At 37.1% G+C, this 20,617-nt stretch overlaps 1 protein-coding gene and 1 non-coding gene across 2 annotated transcripts; one reads left to right on the top strand and one right to left on the bottom strand.

The window, feature by feature from the left end:
- Window positions 1-1,369: 1,369 nt before the first annotated feature.
- LPAR4 (lysophosphatidic acid receptor 4) lies at window positions 1,370-2,648 on the top strand. Its single transcript, XM_055564891.1, has one exon. The coding sequence runs from the start codon at window positions 1,388-1,390 to the stop codon at window positions 2,498-2,500; it is 1,113 nt and encodes a 370-aa protein (XP_055420866.1). The 5' UTR covers window positions 1,370-1,387; the 3' UTR covers window positions 2,501-2,648.
- Window positions 2,649-4,638: 1,990 nt separating this feature from the next.
- On the bottom strand, window positions 4,639-4,710 carry TRNAC-GCA (transfer RNA cysteine (anticodon GCA)). The gene has a single exon. It is a non-coding gene; the product is annotated as a tRNA-Cys (tRNA).
- Between the last annotated feature and the right edge of the window lie 15,907 nt (window positions 4,711-20,617).

The raw sequence follows: 20,617 nt of genomic DNA, 5'->3' as shown, positions 1-20,617 counted from the left end.
GTTACATAAGGAGGAATCAATTCAGAGAAATGGCTTTCATGTTTTAAAATATAATCATGTGCAAACTCATTACTGGGTATGTCAGGAACAAAGACCACTTTCACTCCATATCCTCTTCATTGAAAAGAATTCATTCAGCTGCAACTTATTCATAGTGCATTATAGAGCATTCAGAAGACAGCTTTCCAATGGCAGCTGTTGACCTAGGAGCATGTTAGTAAGATTTCTATATGCACCTTTGAACAATATTGGTTCAGATATCCAACAAAGATAATTAGTCAGTGACCTCCACAGGTACAAGAATGGCTGTTCAACTCAATTCATTTGTATTTAGCCAGAAAAGGCTTTATTGACCTGGCCCATTTTAAAAGCTAAAAGCATGAATGTAGCTCATGGAATGGGCAGTGGGAGAGGGAGTAGGACAATATCCAAGGCTCAGGGTATGGCATGAAAAACCTTGATAAGGGACCACAATCTAAAGGAGAGAAACACTGCGATTGTCATTTGAATTCTCTCTATATAAAGGCATTGTAATGGAGTGAAAAAAGTTTCAGCCAGAAGTTTTAATGTACTGAGGAATTCCTGCCCTCTGAACCTGTATTTTAGAAGAAAAGGTGAATCAACATTTTAATTCAGGAGTTTAGTTGTAACTTTTAAAAGCGGTTTTCCTGGAGGTCCCATATCCACCTTTAGTCTTGTGCAGTAGAACTAATACTCAACAATGAAGTTTAGTAATACCAGAGAGTAGACAATTTAATTTAGAGAAGCTTAATAATCCTCTGGTTAGGAATTTAAAAAGAACACCTGAATTCTGGTTCTTACTATACCATTTACATGTTCTTCCAATTCTGACATTATTGTATTTCTAAATTATATAAGCCTCAGTTTCTGTTTCTGCAACATGGTGTTAAATTCCTGCCTTGCCTATCTTATGGTGTTCTTGTGGGAATCAAATAAAACATGTTTTAGAAGTTAAAAAATTATACAAATTTCCAAGTATTAGCATTGTTTTAACTATCAGAGCTTCCGTATCCCTACTCCTGCTAGCCTAGGGCTCCCAAGGAACAAATACCTTATTTCTGTAAATTGTAATGCTACAGTATTTTGCTTACTGTCTTGAGTGTGGTCCCTCCTGTTCCCGCAAGATACTCTTGTAGTACCATTTAACATATGGTAGGTATTCAAAAGGTACTTGTTAAACTGAACTGAATGTGCATGTTATTTCCAGTCTGTGTGAACAGAATATCTTTTACTCCACAAAAATGGATGGAAGGTAGATTTGATGACTCATTTAATCTTATTTCCCATAGGAGGAAAACATTTCTTACCAGCCTTTAGTCTCAGAGTGCTGAACCCTGCAGTCTGCAGGCCTCCTGAATAAAAGTCCATGGGTGACAGAAGATTCATTGACTTCCAATTCCAAGATTTAAATTCAAACCTCAGACCCAGGTTGGGCAATGCTACTGCCAATAATACTTGCATTGTTGATGATTCCTTCAAGTATAATCTGAATGGTGCTGTCTACAGTGTTGTATTCATCCTGGGTTTGATAACCAACAGTGCATCTCTGTTCGTCTTCTGCTTCCGCATGAAAATGAGAAGTGAGACAGCTATTTTCATCACCAATCTGGCCCTCTCTGATTTGCTCTTTGTCTGCACTCTACCTTTCAAAATATTTTACAATTTCAACCGCCACTGGCCTTTTGGTGATACCCTCTGCAAGATCTCTGGGACTGCATTCCTAACCAACATCTATGGGAGCATGCTCTTCCTTACCTGTATTAGCGTGGATCGTTTCCTGGCCATTGTCTATCCCTTCCGATCCCGTACCATTAGGACCAGGAGGAATTCTGCCATTGTATGTGCTGGAGTCTGGATCCTAGTCCTCAGTGGTGGTATTTCAGCCTCTTTATTCTCCACCACTAATGTCAACAATGCAACCACCACCTGCTTTGAGGGCTTCTCCAAACGTGTATGGAAGACATATCTGTCCAAGATAACCATATTTATTGAAGTTGTTGGTTTTATCATTCCTTTGATACTGAATGTCTCTTGCTCTTCTGTGGTGCTAAAAACCCTCCGTAAGCCTGCTACATTGTCTCAAATTGGGACTAATAAGAAAAAAGTGCTGAAGATGATCACAGTGCATATGGCAGTCTTTGTGGTATGCTTTGTACCCTATAACTCTGTTCTCTTCCTGTATGCCTTGGTGCGCTCCCAAGCCATTACCAATTGCTTGTTGGAAAGATTTGCAAAGATTATGTATCCAATCACCTTGTGCCTTGCAACTCTAAACTGTTGCTTTGACCCTTTCATCTATTACTTCACCCTTGAGTCCTTTCAGAAGTCCTTCTATATCAATACCCATATCAAGATGGAATCTCTGTTTAAGACTGAAACACCTCTGACCACAAAGCCTTCCCTTCCAGCTATTCAAGAGGAAGCTAGTGATCAAACAACACATAATGGTGGTGAATTAATGCTAGAATCCACCTTCTAGGTACAAGAAGTCTCTTTAGGTCCAGATATAGTTTCTTCTATGATTTTCCTATGCTTTGAATAAAAAATTTGAAGCTAATGATATTGAGAATAGATTAATGTACTGAATATAGTCAGATACATTTATTTGAATGTTTATTGTAATACATATATTGTTTTGTTCGATAATTATAGGTCACATCTAATTACAACAGCCAGAAGGAATTGCCAAACTCTTCTTCTGGGTTGGAAATTCATTGTACCACATTATATAAGTCAACAGTAGCCTTGACTTCAGTGATATAGAGGTTACTTAAAAACTTTGAAAAAATATATTTCCATTCCAATATTTGGTAATTAGTTTGGGCCTATAAATATAGAACAAATTCAGGTATTTTTTTTAAACAACCTTTTGTGTTACTACTGATATATACTAGTCTTTTTTTGCTTTTTGAATTGTCATTGAGTTTATTTTAGTACAAGAACATACTTTAGTTTAACATTATTAATAAAAAAGTATCAAATTTAAAAAAGTTAGTAAAATGTATTGTATATATTTTAAAAGCAGAAACATAAATTGTGTTTGTATGAATATTGCTGGGAAGAAATGGAAAATTTCTGGATTTATATATTTGCAGTTACCAGCAGTGTCAGCTTTTAAAAACTTTTCCTTTTTTATCCTATATTAAATTTCTTATATGAAATGTCAAATCCATAAAGCTGCTAAATATGTGCCCAAAACAGGGCAAAATGGAAAATCACATAAAACAACAAATGTTCATAAAAAACTAAGAGAAATCAACATTTTCTTTAAGAATTTTCAATTATTTTTCTTTTGGGAGACTAATTTTTATAAATATTCCATATGTGAAATTTTGAAGCACAGTACAACAAAGCTTCTGCATTTGTGCCCAGGTCAGAAGCAAATTGAAAAAAAAAAAAAGGGACAAAAGTATAACAAAAATATAATAATAAAACAAAAAACTTTCTTAAAACTTGCATCAATCATTTTTTGAGGGAGGGAGCAGAGATCTGTAAATTACTTATGCTTTCATATTAATTTTGGAGCACAATGTAGCCGGAGAGCTGCTGAATTTGTGCCCAGGTTGGGAGCATATTGAAAAAAAAATACATAAACCAAACTAAACCAATGCAAATAAACACACAAAATGAAAACCTATAAAACAATAAAAACCACAAAAATATTCCTAACGCTTGCATTAATATTTTATTTATTATTTGAGTATATGTAAATTTTAAATTACTGTATTATTTGTATAAAATTTTAGAGTACAAGTAGAAATCCAGTACATTTGTGCCCGTCAGGACCTAATTGGAAAAAAATAAAAGCAAAATAACTCCTTAGAAAACAATAACAACAACAACACACACACACACACACACACACACACACAAAACTTAGAACTTTTCTTTTCTGAGCATTTTTAAGACTTAAAAGATACTATAACTTTCTTAAGATGCTTTGAATTAAAATGCAACTAGGAAGTTACTAAACTGGCATCTACTTCAGGAGCAATTAAAATCAATATTTAAAAGTATATACAAGGAAACTTTTTGTAACTAATTTAAACAACAAAAGCAGCAAAAACATCTTTAGAATCTCTTACCATTTATTGAATGAAGTATAGATTTAAGAATATTAAAACCTTCAAACTTCTGAGCATGGTATAGCTTGAAAGATTTATGCTCAGGTAAGAAGTAGTGAAAATAAATATCCTGCATACATACTACACACAAATACACACATAATTAAAGCACTGCAAAATAAAACCAAAATATTCTTAAAGTATGTTTTAATCAATTTTTAAAATTATTTAGAAATGTGATAATTTTAAAATGCTAAGACTTCTTAAGTAAAAATTTCAGAAACAACACATTTTGTAAATTGCTGAACTTGCACCAGGGAGTGATTTAAAAAAGATTAAAAACCATAAAATATTGGCAAAAAATTAAAAGTTTTAAAGCAATAAGCTAATTGTTAAAACTCTTATTAACCTTTGTCTTTCAGATATGTGAAGTTACTCAGTCGTGTCTGACTCTTTGTGATCCCATGGACTGTAGCCCACCAGGCTCCTCCATCCATGGAATTTTCTAGGCAAGAATACTGGAGTGGGTTGCCATTTCCTTCTGCAGGGGATCTTCCCGACCCAGGGATCGAACCTGGGTCTTCTGCATTGCAGGCAGATGCTTTACCATCTGAGCCACCAGGGAATCCCACATATATGTAGATTAAAAATACTAAAATTTTAAGATAAAAATTCATGAGCATAATGTCACTCTTAAAAACCGCTAAATCTGTGCCTGGACTAGGAACTAATTGAAAAAAAGGCTAAAACAATAGAAAAATAATAAAACAGAATTCTAAAAAATGGCATTACTTTATCTTCACGATCTAAATTCCTAAAAACAATCAGGCATTATATTGTCTCATGAAAACAAGTTATAGATAGAATATGTAAGACATTAGATTAAGTTAGATGAAATTAGGTTAAGTTAGGTAAAGTTTGGTTGTTAGGTTATATTGTAAGATCAAATTAGTTATCAAAGTATGAATAATATTTTTGTTTCTTTTAGTATACTTTATCTTCTGTTTCTTATAAATATAAACTATATGTGAACTTTTGTTTGTGCCCTTGACTCTCAAAATTATGAAATTTTAAGATTATTACACCAAACCATTTAATAGAATATATTAACCAAGTTGACATATATCAATAAACCAATTTCCTACTGTATAATTTCCATATTTAGTTTTGTTCACTTTTCCATATTTCAATTTATTTTAATTTCAAATTTTATAGTTAATATAGTTTGCTAATGATAAATTTTTTGTCATATTAACAATGTAATCAAACAAAATGTAATGTAAGCTAAATATAAAATTACCTTTTATTTTACATTTAAAAGCAAAAGCAATCATTAAACTATAGTTACAACTTGGATTTTAAGTGCTTATTAAATGTAATAAAATACATTTGGATTATCTAGCAGTTATACTTCGGTCAAATATTTATTCAATTTGCCCTTTTTAGTGAACTATAATTGATATACAATGTTATATTAGTTTCAGGTATGCAGAAGACCTGAATAGACATTTTTCCAAGGAAGATGGTCAACAGGCATATCACATGAAAAGATGCTCAGCATTACTAATCATCAGGGATATGCAAGTAAAATGAGATACCACCTCACATCTGTCAGAATGGCTATTATTAAAAAGACAAGAAACAACAAATGTTGGCAAGAATATGGAGAAAAGGGACCCCTGAACCTTGCCTTTATCTATGGGCATCCAGAGACAATTTTCTTTTATCTTCCCTCCATCCTTCAGAAAAGAACTTATTAAAGGATATTTGATCTCAAATCAATTCCAATACTTTGTTTTTGAAGTTGTCTGAAGACTACTGTACAGTTGCAAAAGGAAAATCCCTGGGTGACTTTTCAGGGATCAAACTGAAAGGTTAAGCTGATTTGTCCAACTTGGCTTTGATTTATTTGCAGTTTATTGCCAAGTTGATGCTTGAATCTGACTTTTCAGATTTGCTGAAATACCCTAGGATGACTGGGAGGCCTGCGGAAAGTCAGGGGGAAAAGTCATCTAACAACAGTGAGATGATTTTGGAAAGAGGTGGCTGACTGATCAATAACTAAAACAAGTGGTGGTCACAGGATAGAAGCACAGGGAATTCCTAGTCATCCTTATGCCTTCCAACTCTCAGGGAAAGCAGTGTCAGCATTTCATAAAGCACATTGTATATTGGTTCCCCACGTGATGACAGCAAACACTGCCTTTTCTAACATCATGACCAGCATGGTCAACCCTAGGCTATGTTTAAAATTATAAGAACTTTGTCATTAGTGACCTTCTAAGCCAGATCCTCAGAAGAAATGGGGATATACCATTGGTTTCACATCCTTATTAACCATCTTCCATCTCTGTCTGTACCCCTAAAGCCCTGCAGTTTATATTTGCTATTATTTACCAAAATCTTTACCTATGTTTCTTGTGGCCCTTTAACATCTCTCCCTACCTCTTACAGAAATAGTACTTCTTTGTGGACCAAAACCAATACATACATGACATAAATGTCTGCCAAGACAGTGACATTGAACAGATTTACATTAAGACACCTCTACCCACTGCTTTTAATTCTCACTTTGGTGTTTGCATCTTATAAAAGGAGTCTGGGTAATTCAAATGACTGAAGCAGGGTTTGGATGGGGAGAGATGACTGTCCTTGCAAATGGTAAATCATCTCATGAACTTCAGCCTCCCTCATCTCATGGTAAGACCTCTGTACTGCCACTCTCTTTTCCCACTCTCTTGACACTACCCTGTGTATTACTGAGTCTAAAATATACAGCACCGTCTTCCAGACAGTCTTTTCTTCCAAAATTGCCCACTGGTGACTAAGAACACATTCTCTCATCCCATATATACTTGGATTATTTCCCTCAAATGTCTCCTGATCCTGGTGGAATTGGTGAAGTGGTTCTTAAAATATGAAACAGTTTGTTTCAATGAAGAAGCCAAAGCACAGATGACTGAGTAAAAATTTGCCTGTATTCAGAGTTTTGAATAGCTATATACTTCCCACTGCTTCACTTCTTTCTCTGTCTGAGTGTCTGGGAATAAAGCTCTTCTGTCCCAAACACCCAGAGAGGTACTGAATCCAGGAGGGCAGAGAAGTAGAGCCAGTGTGAAGCCTAAAATGTGTCAGCGAGGGAAACCAGGCAAGCCCTAAGATTGGGATGACTTGTGCATCCCTTGTATTCCTTCTTATCATGGTGGAGCTCTGCCCTAAAAGATGAAAAGCTTGTTACAAAGAGCCTTCATTGCTCCCACTGATAGTCTAGGATAAACTGTCTGCTCAGCTTTTTACCTTCCTTACTCAAGTTCATTGTCTTCCTCAGTTGAGATTATGGGACTTCTGGACTACTCTTGATTCAAGGCAGTTTGAGGTTCTTGGGAAAGTTTGGCTGGGGGAGCAACTCATAATTCATTCATTTACTTTTTCAACAAATTCCTTGAACACCAACCGTGTGCCAAACATTCTTCTAGACACTAAGAATGCAGTGGTGAAAATAACAGACAAAAAGGCATTTCAAATCTTATGTTCTAGACTCAGAGCATGGAGAGCTAAAAACAAAAAAAGCTAAAAAGTAATATGACAGATTATAATAAGTGTTATGGAGAGAATAAAATGAAGTAAAGGAGAACACATGCCTGAAACCAAATTTTGGGCTCCACAGCAGTACTGGATTAAAACGTTAAAGATCATAAACATTACAAAGAAAAGGATGCCTCTCTCTAAATCAATTATTTTAATTAAGTTTATGCAATACATAGCAATGCAATTAAAGAAGTGCAAAAAAGTTCTGACTTTAAAACATTACATCACTAATGTTCGTTTTTAAAGGGATTATGCAGCCCTGAATTGTCCAAATTCTGTGGTTAGTCTGTCTACCTTTAGGTGTTTATGCTCTTGCCCAAGCCAAAGACCTCAAAAGGCTACTGAAAACCCAGGCATAGGCAACTTTCAGTTATCAAAGCTGATAATGTTATGGCCTCAGCCTCCTCTCCCTCAGGCTTAATCCTAGAGCAAGAGGCTCACTTGTTTTCTCTCTGTTTCTGCCACTTCCCCTGACTCCCTCTCTCTCTACCATTCTTTTCAAGAAAACTGGTAAAGAACCCACCTGCAATGTGGAGACCTGGGTTCGATCCCTGGGCTGGGACGATCCCCTGGAGAAGGGAAAGGCTACCCACTCCAGTATTCTGGCCTGGAGAATTCCATGGACTGTATAGTCCATGGAGTGGCAAAGAGTCAGACACGACTGAGCGACTTTCACTTTCACTTTAGGGGTTCCCTCATAGCAAGTCAGCAAAGACTGTGCCTGCAATACAGGAGACTTGGGTTCGATTCCTGGATGGGAGAGATCCCATACAGTCCATGGGGTCCCAAGAGTCAGACATGACTTAGTGAATAAACCACCACCACTCCCCTGTGAGGCCAGAATGTGTTTAAATAATAACAATAGCAATATTAATGGACATATTTCAAATGCTCAGTAAGTGTCAGGAAGTAGCACACATAATTTTATTATCTCATTTTAAAGGTGACATAACTGAGGAATTGGGAGCCTAAGTAACATGCCCAAAGTCATACAGCCAATAAAAGGCAGAACCAGGACTTACATATTTATACAGGCTAGTTAAAATCAGCAGCCAAGAAACTTGTTTTAATATATAATAACTAAGTATCAAATGTTTACTATGTGCCAGACACTATGCTTTGTAAGTTCAGTCTCTCAGTTGTGTCTGACTCTTTGTGACCACATGGACTGCAGCACGCCAGGCTTCCCTGTCCATCACCAAATCCCAGAGATTGCTCAAACTCATGCCCATCTCGTTGGTGATGCCATCCAACCATCTTGTCCTCTGTCGTCCCCTTCTCCTCCTGCCTTTAATCTTTTCCAGCATCAGGGTCTTTTCTAATGAGTCGGCTCTTTGCATCAGGTGGCCAAAGTATTGAAGCTTCAGCTTCAGTCCTTCCAATCAATATTCAGGATTTATTTCCTTTAGGATTCACTGGTTGGATCTCCTTGCAGTCCAAGGGACTCTCAAGAGTCTTTTCCAATATCACGGTCCTGAACTGAACACAGTCAAAGGCTTTAGCATAGTCATGAAGCAGAAGTAGATGCTTTCTTGGAATCTTGTGCTTTTTCTATGATCAAATAGATGATGGCAATTTTATCTCTGGTTCCTCTGCCTTTTCTAAATCCAACTTGAACAACTGGAAGTTCTCAGTTCAAGTATTGTTGAAACCTAGCTTGGAGAATTTTGAGCATTACTTTGCTAGTGTGTGAGATGGGTTCAATTGTGCAGTAGTTTGAACATTGGCATTGCCTTTCTTTGTGACTGGAATGAAAACTGACTTTTTCCAGTCCTGTGGCCACTGCTGAGTTTTCCAAATTTGCTTTAATATTGAGTGCAGCACTTTCACAGCATCATCTTTTAGGATTTGAAATATCCAATTGGAATTCCATCACCTCCACTAGCTTTGTTTGTATTGATGTTTCGAAAGGCCCACTTGACTTTGCATTCAGGATGTCTGGCTCTAGGTGAGTGATGACACCATCAAGGTTATCTGGGTCATGAAGATCTATTTTGTATAGTTCTGTGTATGCTTGCCACCTCTTCTTAATATCTTCAGCTTCTTTTAGGTCCATAATATTTCTGTCCTTTATTGTGCTCATCTTGTAAGAAATATTCCTTTGGTATATCTAGTTTTCTTGAAGAGATCTCTAGTCTTTCCCATTCTATTGTTCTCCTCTATTTCTTTGCATTGATCACTGAGGAAGACCTTCTTATCTCTCCTTGCTATTCTTCGGAATTCTGCATTCAGATGGATATATCTTTCCTTTTCTCCTTTACCTTTTGCTTCTCTTCTTTTCTCAGCTATTTGTAAAGCCTCCTCAGACAGCCATTTTGCCTTTTTGCATTTCTTTTTCTTGGGGATGATTTTTTTCACCACCTCCTGTAAAATGCTATGAACCTTTCCCCATAGTTCTTCAGGCACTCTGTCTATCAGATATAATCCCCTGAATCCATCTGAAGGCCTACAAGACCTTCTAGAACTAACACCCCAAAAAGATGTCCTTTTCATCATAGAGGACTGGAATGCAAAAATGGGAAGTTAAGAGATACTTGGAGTAACAGGCAACTTTGGCCTTGGAGTACATAATGAAGCAGGGCCAAGGCTGACAGAGTTTTGCCGTGAAAACACAGCAGTCATAGAAAACACCTTCTTCCAACAACACAAAGGACGACTTTGCACATGGACATCACCAGATAGTCAATACTGAAATCAGATTGATTATATTCTTTTCAGCCAAAGATGGGGAAGCTCTATACAGTCAACAAAAACAAGACCAGGAGCTGACTGTGGCTCAGATCATGAACTCCTTATTGCCATATTCAGACTTAAATTGAAGAAAGTGGGGGAAACCACTGGACTATTCTGGTATGACCTAAATCAAATCCCTTAGGATGCTTTACAAATATCTCTTTTTATCTTCATAATAATCTTCTGAGGTAAATGCTCTTATCATCCCTCTCTTTTACGAGTGAGGGAGCTGAGATAGAGAGTTAAGGAACTTCCCCAAAGTCTCATAGATAACAAATGAGTCTTTATGAAATACAGCATCTAACCGTGGTAGCCCCTCTCCAGATGAAGCTCATACCTATTGCCCACCCTCATCTTTCTACTCTCTCCTTCATACTTGAACTCCAAATACATTGATCTTCTTTCCATTATTTAATAAGTGAAACTCATTTTTGTCTTAGACCCTTTGTCTTTGCTTTTCCCTCTGCTTAAAATATTTTTTAACTAGGTCTTCACATGCTGGCTCCTTCTCATCATTCAGGTTCAAATGTTACCTCTTCAGAGAGGCCTTCCCTGATCATCCAATCTATAGTAGATTTGCAGATACTCCTGTCAGTTTACCCTATTATAATTTTCTTCATAGAATTCACTGATGTTCTTTTTAATTAGTTCGTTCAGGGCCTGTCTACATTACTCTTCATATAATGTAAGTTCCATGAGGGCAGCAATCATGTTGCTTTTATCAGTACAATATCTAGCACATAGTAGACATTCAAGTAATAATTATTGAATGAATCAAGGTGGTAGATCTGGGATAGGAAACCAGGTCTGCTTGACTTCAAGGCTCTTGCTCTTATACTGTCTCTTCATTTATTCCTTGAACCTTCTCTTTTCCCTAAAGCTCAACATCTTTTCCAATTGCTTTATGTTGACTTTCTTCCGAATTTGAACATTGAAGAGCAAATCATCTTTATTTTAGAATATAATTGGAAAAGTACATAACTAATTTCCTAAAGAGACTCCTTTCATTGCTCTATCTTTTGCTTCTTTTTGAGTTTGTGCAGAACCTAGGGGTTCCAAAATATCTTTCCAAATATTCAAGGAAGAACTCAAAGAAAGGAGACAAATCTTGAACATGTTTAAAATTTGTAAGCTATATTCCAGTCTTAAATAAATGACTCCACCTTTCCTTTTCAGTTTCCCCTCATTTAATTTGTACTTTCTGGCACTTCTGAATTATGTATTAGACTGGAGTCTTTGATCCATATGGCATGCCACATAGCACATAAAGTTGACTACAAAGAATTATCTTGTTAATGGTCATTTTAAAAAATCTCTAATTACTTTCAGCACACATTCCCCTGGTTGATTTTCAGTTTATTTCTTTACTGGAAACTGCTGCCTAGCCATTAAGAGGGCATGTTTTTATTAAAAAAGAGTAAAAAAAAGTAAAAGAGGGAAAAGTGCTATGTGATTGGATGCCATCCAGGAAGTGCATACATAGCTTTAACTGTAATGGAGTATAATGGCAGCCTTTTTCTAGGAGGATCTGGGGCCAGTGCTCACAGTTTTCTGTTTGCACTTTTAGTGGGAGTCTGTGCTGGCTGTGCTGGCTTCTCACATAAACTGTGCTGCTATTATCATCTGCCAAGATGCTAACTGAAAAGATTCATTATTTGACATTTAATACCTTGTAAATTATATGGAGATTGTGGTGACTGACATGAACATCTGGAAAGATGGTCAGGAAATTTTTTCCTAGGTAGACTCAAGTAGTCTGAGTGACTGCTTGTTTGTTCATCAATGACCAATTATGCATTGATAGAGAAAAAGTCTCTTCTCAGCTACTGGTCAACTAGCCTCAGAGGACCTGGTATGGCTGGATTTGAAGGAGGGGATGCAAATAAGCAGTGGCCAGTTGGAATTTATGTAGAAAATGTATAGCTGCCTGTTCCCTAACAGATGTGAACTGTAAACTGGCCAGGTCTTGAAGATAATGACAAATCCCATCTTGGTTAAGCCATAGCTGAATGCGCTTTCAGAGCCTTTCTCACCTTTCCTATTGGATCTCTCTGCCAGTTGGAGAAGGTGCTTCTCTCTTGAACATTGACAAGAAATTATCTAGTTTCTGATCAATGTCTTCAAATTTACTCCTAAACTTATCTCAAGAAAAGAGATGAGAGCTGCAAAACCAATGGTGGTGTCTGTTTGGTCATGAAGACTTTTTCTTCCACTCCTAATTCACCTGCTTGTTCCTTGCAAAAACACTTGCAGTTATGTTTTGGTTCACGGCTTTTTTTTTTTTTTTTTCTGGGTCATTTTTGGCTCTATGTTTAAGTCTTAATATTTGGAGTGCTTGACACACCTCCCCCTAAAGCAGGGCATGCCTGAGGATTAGCTGTTCCTGCAAGCTGAGATAGATTTTCAATGAGCTATTCACTCTCTCTTGCCTGTCCCTGTGTCAAATGATATGCCTTTGTTAGGCAGTGAACTGGGACAGAGACTATAGTGGGAAATAAAGGAGTAAATGAGAACAAGCTTCACGTTATTGAATTAACAGAAGATGAGTTAAAATGAAACAAAATTAATATTTTTAATAAAGTCAGAGTTGAAAAGCATCAATACTGCTTTTGTAAACATAATTTTTAGCTGATTTTTAGAAACTCAAACCAGCATTTAAAGATAATTACATTCTTTTTTAGGCTTTAAATCGAATATTATACTCATGAAATGCTGATTACTAATTTCGTTTCTGCATGCAGAGCTTTTTCTAAATGGTATGTGTGTGTGTGTTGTGTGTGTGTGTGTGATATGTACACTTGCTCATAGACATACACATCATGTGTGTGGCTATATGTGGGTATGTATGTTATATGTTTCTTTTTAACATCATGTTTCGTGAGCCAGTAATGATATCTGAAAACAATGGTCACTAATAACAGTAAAATTTTAACTACCTGATGACAAAAAATAGATATTTTAAGTTCCACTTCAAGGAAAAATATTTGAGGATATGTTTGTTATCATGGGGAAATTGTTTTTATGTTGCTTTCTAGAAATACAGAAATATAGTATATGAGCTCACAAAACGGAAATCAGTAATAGAAGAGAATACCTCCCAATCTAACACCTCAACAATATCTACTCAGAAAAACAGTAGCTATTTATCACTTATATATTTAAGGATCGTTTAAGTCCGAGTTCAACCATCACTTTCTCTAGTTAAAACTTCCTTATTACCCTCAGGTAGAATTGGCTGGTTGTTTTCTGTCTTTGGCTGCCATAGCATAGTTTTATATAACTCTATTTTTCTGTCATATTATATCTACATCTATGTATGTTCTTCTATATAACATATTTACCCTTCTGGCATCATTTACCTGGCAAACAGTGAGTGTTCAATAAATTCTTGCTGTGTGAAAGAATGAGGAAGGAAGTGCCACATTTGTACATACTGCAAAGAATTCTAGATACAGTGATCACAATTTATGAATCAATTATCAGTTCCTATGGCTTAATAACTGGAGAAGGAAATGGCAGCCAACTCCAGTACTCTTGCCTGGAAAATCCCATGGACAGAGAAGCCTGGTAGACTACAGTCCATGGGATCGACGAAGAGTCGGACATGACTGAGCGACTTCACTTTTCTGTCACACGGCTTAATAAATAACTTCTGTGCTGCTTTTGGGTATGAGTGGCAGAGGTAAGAGATATATTTTGAAAAGCAAAATATTATAATTGCCAGGTATTTTCAGTGATTTATGAGGACATAAGACATAGGGTGCAATACTTGAAATGGAGTCTGTTTTAGAAAAACAAAAACTAAAAACACAAAAACTATGTGTAATAACCATAGCTATAGGATCTCAAGAATGGTTGATTAAGGAGTGTGCATTTTAACTGATCAGTGTTAGCAATCTACTGTAGTAGTCGGATGGTTGATGGTCCTGATCCCTGAAAGAAGGGTAGTACACTGTAGATACTTAAAACATGGATGATGGAATACATAATTAAGGAGAGTGACCTGAAATAACTTAAATTCTCTGGAATATTTTTACACAGAAAGAATAAAAAAAATTTTTTTTCAGAATGTATAGATTATCTAGTGACTTTTGCAAGAGCCCAGGCTAGTCTTCTAGGAATAAGAGAGGAGGGGAGATTATTATTTACTGAGTACCTATTATGCTCCCAATGCTGCAGTAACACTTCACATTTAATCCTATTTCTCAACCATTCTGTGGGGCAGGTACAACTACATTCTTAAAGTTGATCAATGCAAGGTTTGAGAGGGGTGCAACTGAGATTTGATTTTGGGAGTCTGAATGATCCCAAAAGGGTGGGGTGGATTTCAAAGACAGACTTATATTACTTTAAAGTTCATAATCCAGCAACTGTACCTTAGTGGCTCCTGGAGCTGATAGGGAAGCATCTCTCAGAAGGGATATCTCTCAGAGTGCTCCTGGGTTTTTGAAGCTAAAGATTGGCTGCTATCTTAGCAAGTAATCCATTGAATATGTACCTTCTGAAGTGAGTAGTGAGTTGGAGGTTGCTTCTAAATGTCACTGAGCAGCTGGGGCTGTAGGGAAAGAAAGATAGGAAGATACTGAAGGCTAGGTTTCTAGAAACCAGCTAGTTATACTTTTCCCAGGAGGCAACTTTATGAGACATGTATGAAGGCCTTTATAAATGTGTAATGCCTGTATACTTGTTTTCACTCTCTCCAAAGTTTGTTCCTGGAATCCCTCCCCCTTGAGTAAATAGTTCATGTTTGTCCACTATTTACCTCAAAGAGGAACCAAAAATAGCTGCAAGTTTGTGCTTCAAGAGAAAAGTGTCTGAATAGTTCTGATTGTGGAAACATGCTCCTTCCTCCATTTGGTGGTCAAAGGAGAAGGCATAGTGACACACAAGCACAGCAACAGAGCAGAGAACTGTGAAAGTAAAAAAGCATAAATATGCTCTCTATTCCCTTCTCATTCACTGTTCAGGTCTCCACAAATAACGGAACTACCAAGTGTTTCCAAGAAATTTAAAATGTTGTTTTATTCTGTGGAATTTATGCCATAAAATGTTAATAGTGTATGCATTTTCTTGCAAAATGAATTATAGGCATTATCTATACATCAAGTCCCTTTGCAAGGAATGTCTCTGTGGTGAGAAATTCACTGTAGCAGAAGCATTCCCAAGGCTTAGGCAATAGCTTATGGAAAGGGGGTTTTATTGACCTGGTGAAGGAAGTATTTAGCACAAAGGGTATTTCTGCTGCATTGCAGAAAGGAGCAATTACTTTTCTTCTGAGAGGAATAACCATCCAGAGCAGATCACTTAGCTTGAAAAAAATGCTATTTGCTGAGCAGTTGCATTGGTTAATTAACCACTAAGTGAGAGACAAAAAAGCACAGTTGGAAGAACATTCACCTTAGAATTAGACCAGAGTTTAAACCTCAACTTTTTCACTTAGTACTTACATGGGTTTTGGGAAATTGAATTATAGCTTCTTTATTTTTAAAACGAAGATATACAATAACATCTACCTCGTAGTGCTGTTGTAATGATCAGAGATCATGACTAACTTAGAAGCTGTTTCCCTGGAGATACTACGTAAGCTGGGTGTGCTTCAGTCTTCTTGAAGCATAGTGCTTAACCCTTTGGTAACTTTGCTTAACACCTGTAACCATTCCCAAAGGTGCAGCTGAAGTGACAGTGAAGAAAATAAGCCAACACCATAATTTTGTACTTTGAGAAGGTCCCTTTTCCCCTTTTCTTTTTTTCTTCTTTTATCTGCTCCTCAGAGAAACTCCTAGGGAAGCTGCTAAGTAGCACCTGAATTTTAAAGGTAAACTGTAGACAAACAATCCGAAGACAGTTTCTAAGAAAAATGGCCCCCGGATAGCAAGCAGCCCTGGTATTAAATTTTTGTCATCCTCAAGGTTGGTAGAACTTCTAGAAGAGCTCTTTAGTCTTTCCCATTCTACTTTATCCCTCTATTTCTTTGTATTGTTCATTTAAGAAGACCTTCTTATCTCTCCTTGCTCTTCTCTAGAACTATACATTCAATTGGATATATCTTTCCCTTTATCCCTTGCCATTTTCTTCTTTTCTTCTCAGAGCTATTTGCAAGGCCCCCTCAGACAACCACTTTGCCTTCTTGCATTTCTTTTTCTTTGGCATGATTTTGGTCACTGCTTCCTGTACAGTGTTACAAACCTCCGCCCATAGTTCTTCAGGCACTTGGTCTACCAGATCTAATCCCTTGAATCTATTCCTCACCTCCACAATCATATGAGATTTGATCTATATCATACCTGAATAGCCTAGTGGTTTTCCTCATTTTATTCCATTTAAGGCTGAATTTTGCAATAAGGGGCTCATGATCTAAGCCACAGTCAGCTCCAGGTCTTGTTTTTGCTGACTGTATACAGCTTCTTCATCTTCAGCTGCAAAGAATAGATGCAATCTGATTTTGGTGTTGACCATCTGGTGATGTCCATGTGTAGAGTCTTCTCTTGTGTTGTTTGAAGAGGATGTTTGTTGTGACTAATGTGTTCTCTTGACAAAACTCTGTTAGCCTTTCCCCTGTTTCATTTTGTACTCCTAGGCCAAACTTGCCTGTTATTCCAGGTATCACTTGACTTCCTACTCTTGCATTTCAATCCTTTATGATGAAAAGGGACATCTGTTTTTGGTGTTTAGTCTAGAAGGTATTGTAGGTATTATAGATCCAGTCAACTTCAGCTTCTTCAGCATTAGTAGTTGGCGCATAGACTTGGATAAATGTGATGTTGAATGATTTGCCTTGGAAACATGCCCAGATCATTCTGTTGTTTTTGAGACTGCAACCAAGTACTGAATTTCAAACTCTTGTTGACTATGAGGGCTACTGCATTTCTTCTCAGGGATTCTTGGCCACAGTAGTAGATATAATGGTCATCTGAATTAAATTCAACCATGCCCTTCCATTTTAGTTCACTGATTCCTAAAATGTCAGTGTTCACTCTTATCATCTCCTGCTTGGCCACATCCAATTTACCTTGATTCACGGGCCTAACATTCTAGGTTCCTATGAAATATTGTTCTTTACAGCATCAAACTTTAATTTCACCACCCAACACATCCATAACTGAGCATCATTTCCGCTTTGGCCCAGACACTTCATTCTCTCTGGAGTTATTAATAATTGCCTTCTGCTCCTCCCCCAGTAGCATATTTGATACCTTTCGACCTGGGGTGTTCATCTTATGATGTCATACCTTTTTGCCTTTTCATACTGTTTATAGGTTTCTTCAGGCAAGAATACTGGAGTGTTTTTCCATTACCTCCTCCAGTGGACCAAGTTTTGTCAGAACTCTTCATTATGACCTGTCCATCTTGGTTTCCCTGCCTGGCATGGCTCATGGCTTCATTGAATTATGCAAGCCCCTTCACTGCAACAAGACTGTGATCCATGAAAGAGGGCTAAGGTAGTAGTTGGATTATTTACATGGACATGAAAATCTCTCTAGATGACATGCAGATTTAAAGTGGAAAAGTAGCTTAGATATAGGGCCTTCATGAAATGAAAAGAGCAGTGATCAACAGATAGCATCAAAATGGAAGGAGAGGATGGTAGAGCCATGTGTCATTTATCTCGAAGGACAACAATTGTGGTACATAATAAAGAGAGATTTTTGGTCTGGCAATGACAACGAGAGAAAGGAGGCTACTAATGCCACCCCTGGAGATGTGGAAATCATAGGAGAACCAAAGTCACTATTTGATGAAGCTGCAAGAGTACCACTTAATGCAGGGTTTGCTAATTGTCTCAGAGATTTGAGACTGACCTCTTGTTTTTTTTTTTTTTTTTTATTTGTTGATTAGAATTTATTTTCCTCTATTTCTTTATACTTGGGTAAAAGGAGTGTTTTATTTGTTCTCAAAAAGAAATAAACCCAAACACTTTGAAGCATGTGAAATTTTTGAAAGCTAATTTTACTAGAATTCAAGGTTCTAATTTTTTTACTTTTTTTCATTTAACTTATAACTGTTTTGTTCTGTGACTTCATGGTCCTGGGCAGACAAAAATAAATGCTATCCTTGGAATTAGATAATAAGTATTTAGGTGGTCCTGCTGCTGCTGCTGCTTCTAAGTCATTTCAGTCGTGTCCAACTCTGTGCGACCCCATAGACGGCAGCCCACCAGGCTCCCCCGGCCCTGGGATTCTCCAGGCAAGAACACTGGAGTGGATTGCCATTTCCTTCTCCAAGGTGATCCTCAGTTCAGTTCAGTTCTGTCACTCAGTCGTGTCTGACTCTTTATGGCCCCATGAACCACAGCACACCAGGCCTCCCTGTCCATCACTGACTCCCGTAGTTTACTCAACTCACGTCCATCGAGTCAGTGATGCCATCCAGCCATCTCATCCTCCATCGTCCCCTTTTCCTCCTGTCCCCAATCCCTCCCAGCATCAGAGTCTTTTCCAATGAGTCAACTCTTCGCATGAGGTGGCCAAACTACTGGAGTTTCAGCTTTAGCATCATTCTTTCCAAAGAACACCCAAGACTGATCTCCAGAACACATGTATACCTGTGGCGGATTCATTTTGATATTTGGCAAAACTAATACAGTTATGTAAAGTCTAAAAATAAAATAAAAAAAAAAAAAAAAAAAAAAAAAAGAATGGACTGGTTGGATCTCCTTGCAGTCCAAGGGACTCTCAAGTGATCCTAGTAAAACACAAATAAATGTTGAACTTTAGAAGAGTAACATATTAATAGCCATTATCATTCACAGAACACAGAGATGTGTAAGTGAAGTTTGGGAAGAGGCAAGAAAAGTTCTTCAGTTTGAACACAAGTATAAACATGAATTTGAGGTGTTATTAGGCTGGGTAACAAAGGATGGGTCCAGTTGAGTAGTTTCGGTGGTAATAGTGAGAGTAAGAGTGGTGAAACACACAGGCTAAATATCTAGAGGTTAATTGTCATGGCCAATATGTATATTCCTTTGAGGAAAGGGGATAATGAACTGAGTATCTACTGTGTACAAAGCCTGTGATATTCAGCATACAAATTTATTTTTCACATAAACCCCTAGTTGTTGTTTTTAAGCTTATTTTATGGAAGGCAAGAAATGAAAGATCAGAAAAGTTAAGTAAAGTGCTCAAGGCCAGACAGCTAGTAAATGGTAGAGCTGAGATTCAAATCCAGGTCTAAATCCAAAGCCCATCTTCATAATAATTCTAAATTACAACTTTGCATTAAAAGTCAGATTAAACTAAAGAAGAAGGAAGATTATAATGTGAATCAGGGTAAAATAAGAATTAAGTGTGCAGCCTGACATTCCTGGTCTACCACTTATTTTTTGTTGTTGTTTTAATCTTTTTTTTTTTTCTTTTAAACTTTTTATCTTGCAGTGGGGCATAGCCGGTTAACAACGTTGTGATAATTTCAGGTGAACAGCAAAGGGACTCAGCCATACATATACAGCTTGCATTCTCCATCAAACCCCATTTCCGTCCAGGCTGCCATATAACATTGGGCAGAGTTCCATGTGCTGTACAAATAGGTCTTTGTTTGTTACCCATTTTAAATATTTCAGTGTGTACATGCCCATCCCAAACTCCCTAACTATCCCATCCCTCTGGCAACCGTAAATGTGTTCTCTGTGAGTCTCTTTCTGTTTTGTAAGTATCATATCATTTGTATAATATCTTTCTAGATTCCACAGATAAAGAATGACATATGGTATTTCTCCTTCTCTGTCTGAGTTGCTTCACTCAGTATGACACTCTTTAGGCCCATCCATGTTGCTGAAAATGGGATAATTTCATTATGTTTAATGGCTGAGTAATATTCCATTTATATATGTACCACATCTTCTTTATCCATTCCTCTGTTGATGGACATTTAGGTTGCTTCCATGTTTTGTCTATTGTAAAAAGTGCTATGATGAAAACTGGGGTGCATGTTTCCTTTTGGGTCATGTTTTTATCTGGATATATGAACAGGATGGGATTGCAAGGTGTTATTGTGGCTTTAAGCTTAGTTTTTTTAAGGAAGCTCCATATTGTTTTTGCAGTGACTGTACCAGTTTACATTCCCACTAACAGTGTAGGAGGGTTCCCTTCTCTCCACACTCTCTCCAGTATTTATTATTTGTGGATTTTTTGATGAGAGCCACTCTGGCTAGTATGAGGTGACATCTCATTATAGTTTTGATTTGCATTTTTCTAATATGGGTGTTGAACATATTT

The sequence above is a fragment of the Bubalus kerabau genome, chromosome X (genome assembly GCF_029407905.1).
Source record: "Bubalus kerabau isolate K-KA32 ecotype Philippines breed swamp buffalo chromosome X, PCC_UOA_SB_1v2, whole genome shotgun sequence".
In the NCBI taxonomy this organism is placed as follows: domain Eukaryota; kingdom Metazoa; phylum Chordata; class Mammalia; order Artiodactyla; family Bovidae; genus Bubalus; species Bubalus kerabau.
The sequence above is the reverse complement of the archived record's forward strand: the minus strand, read 5'-3'. Positions and strand labels throughout refer to the sequence as shown.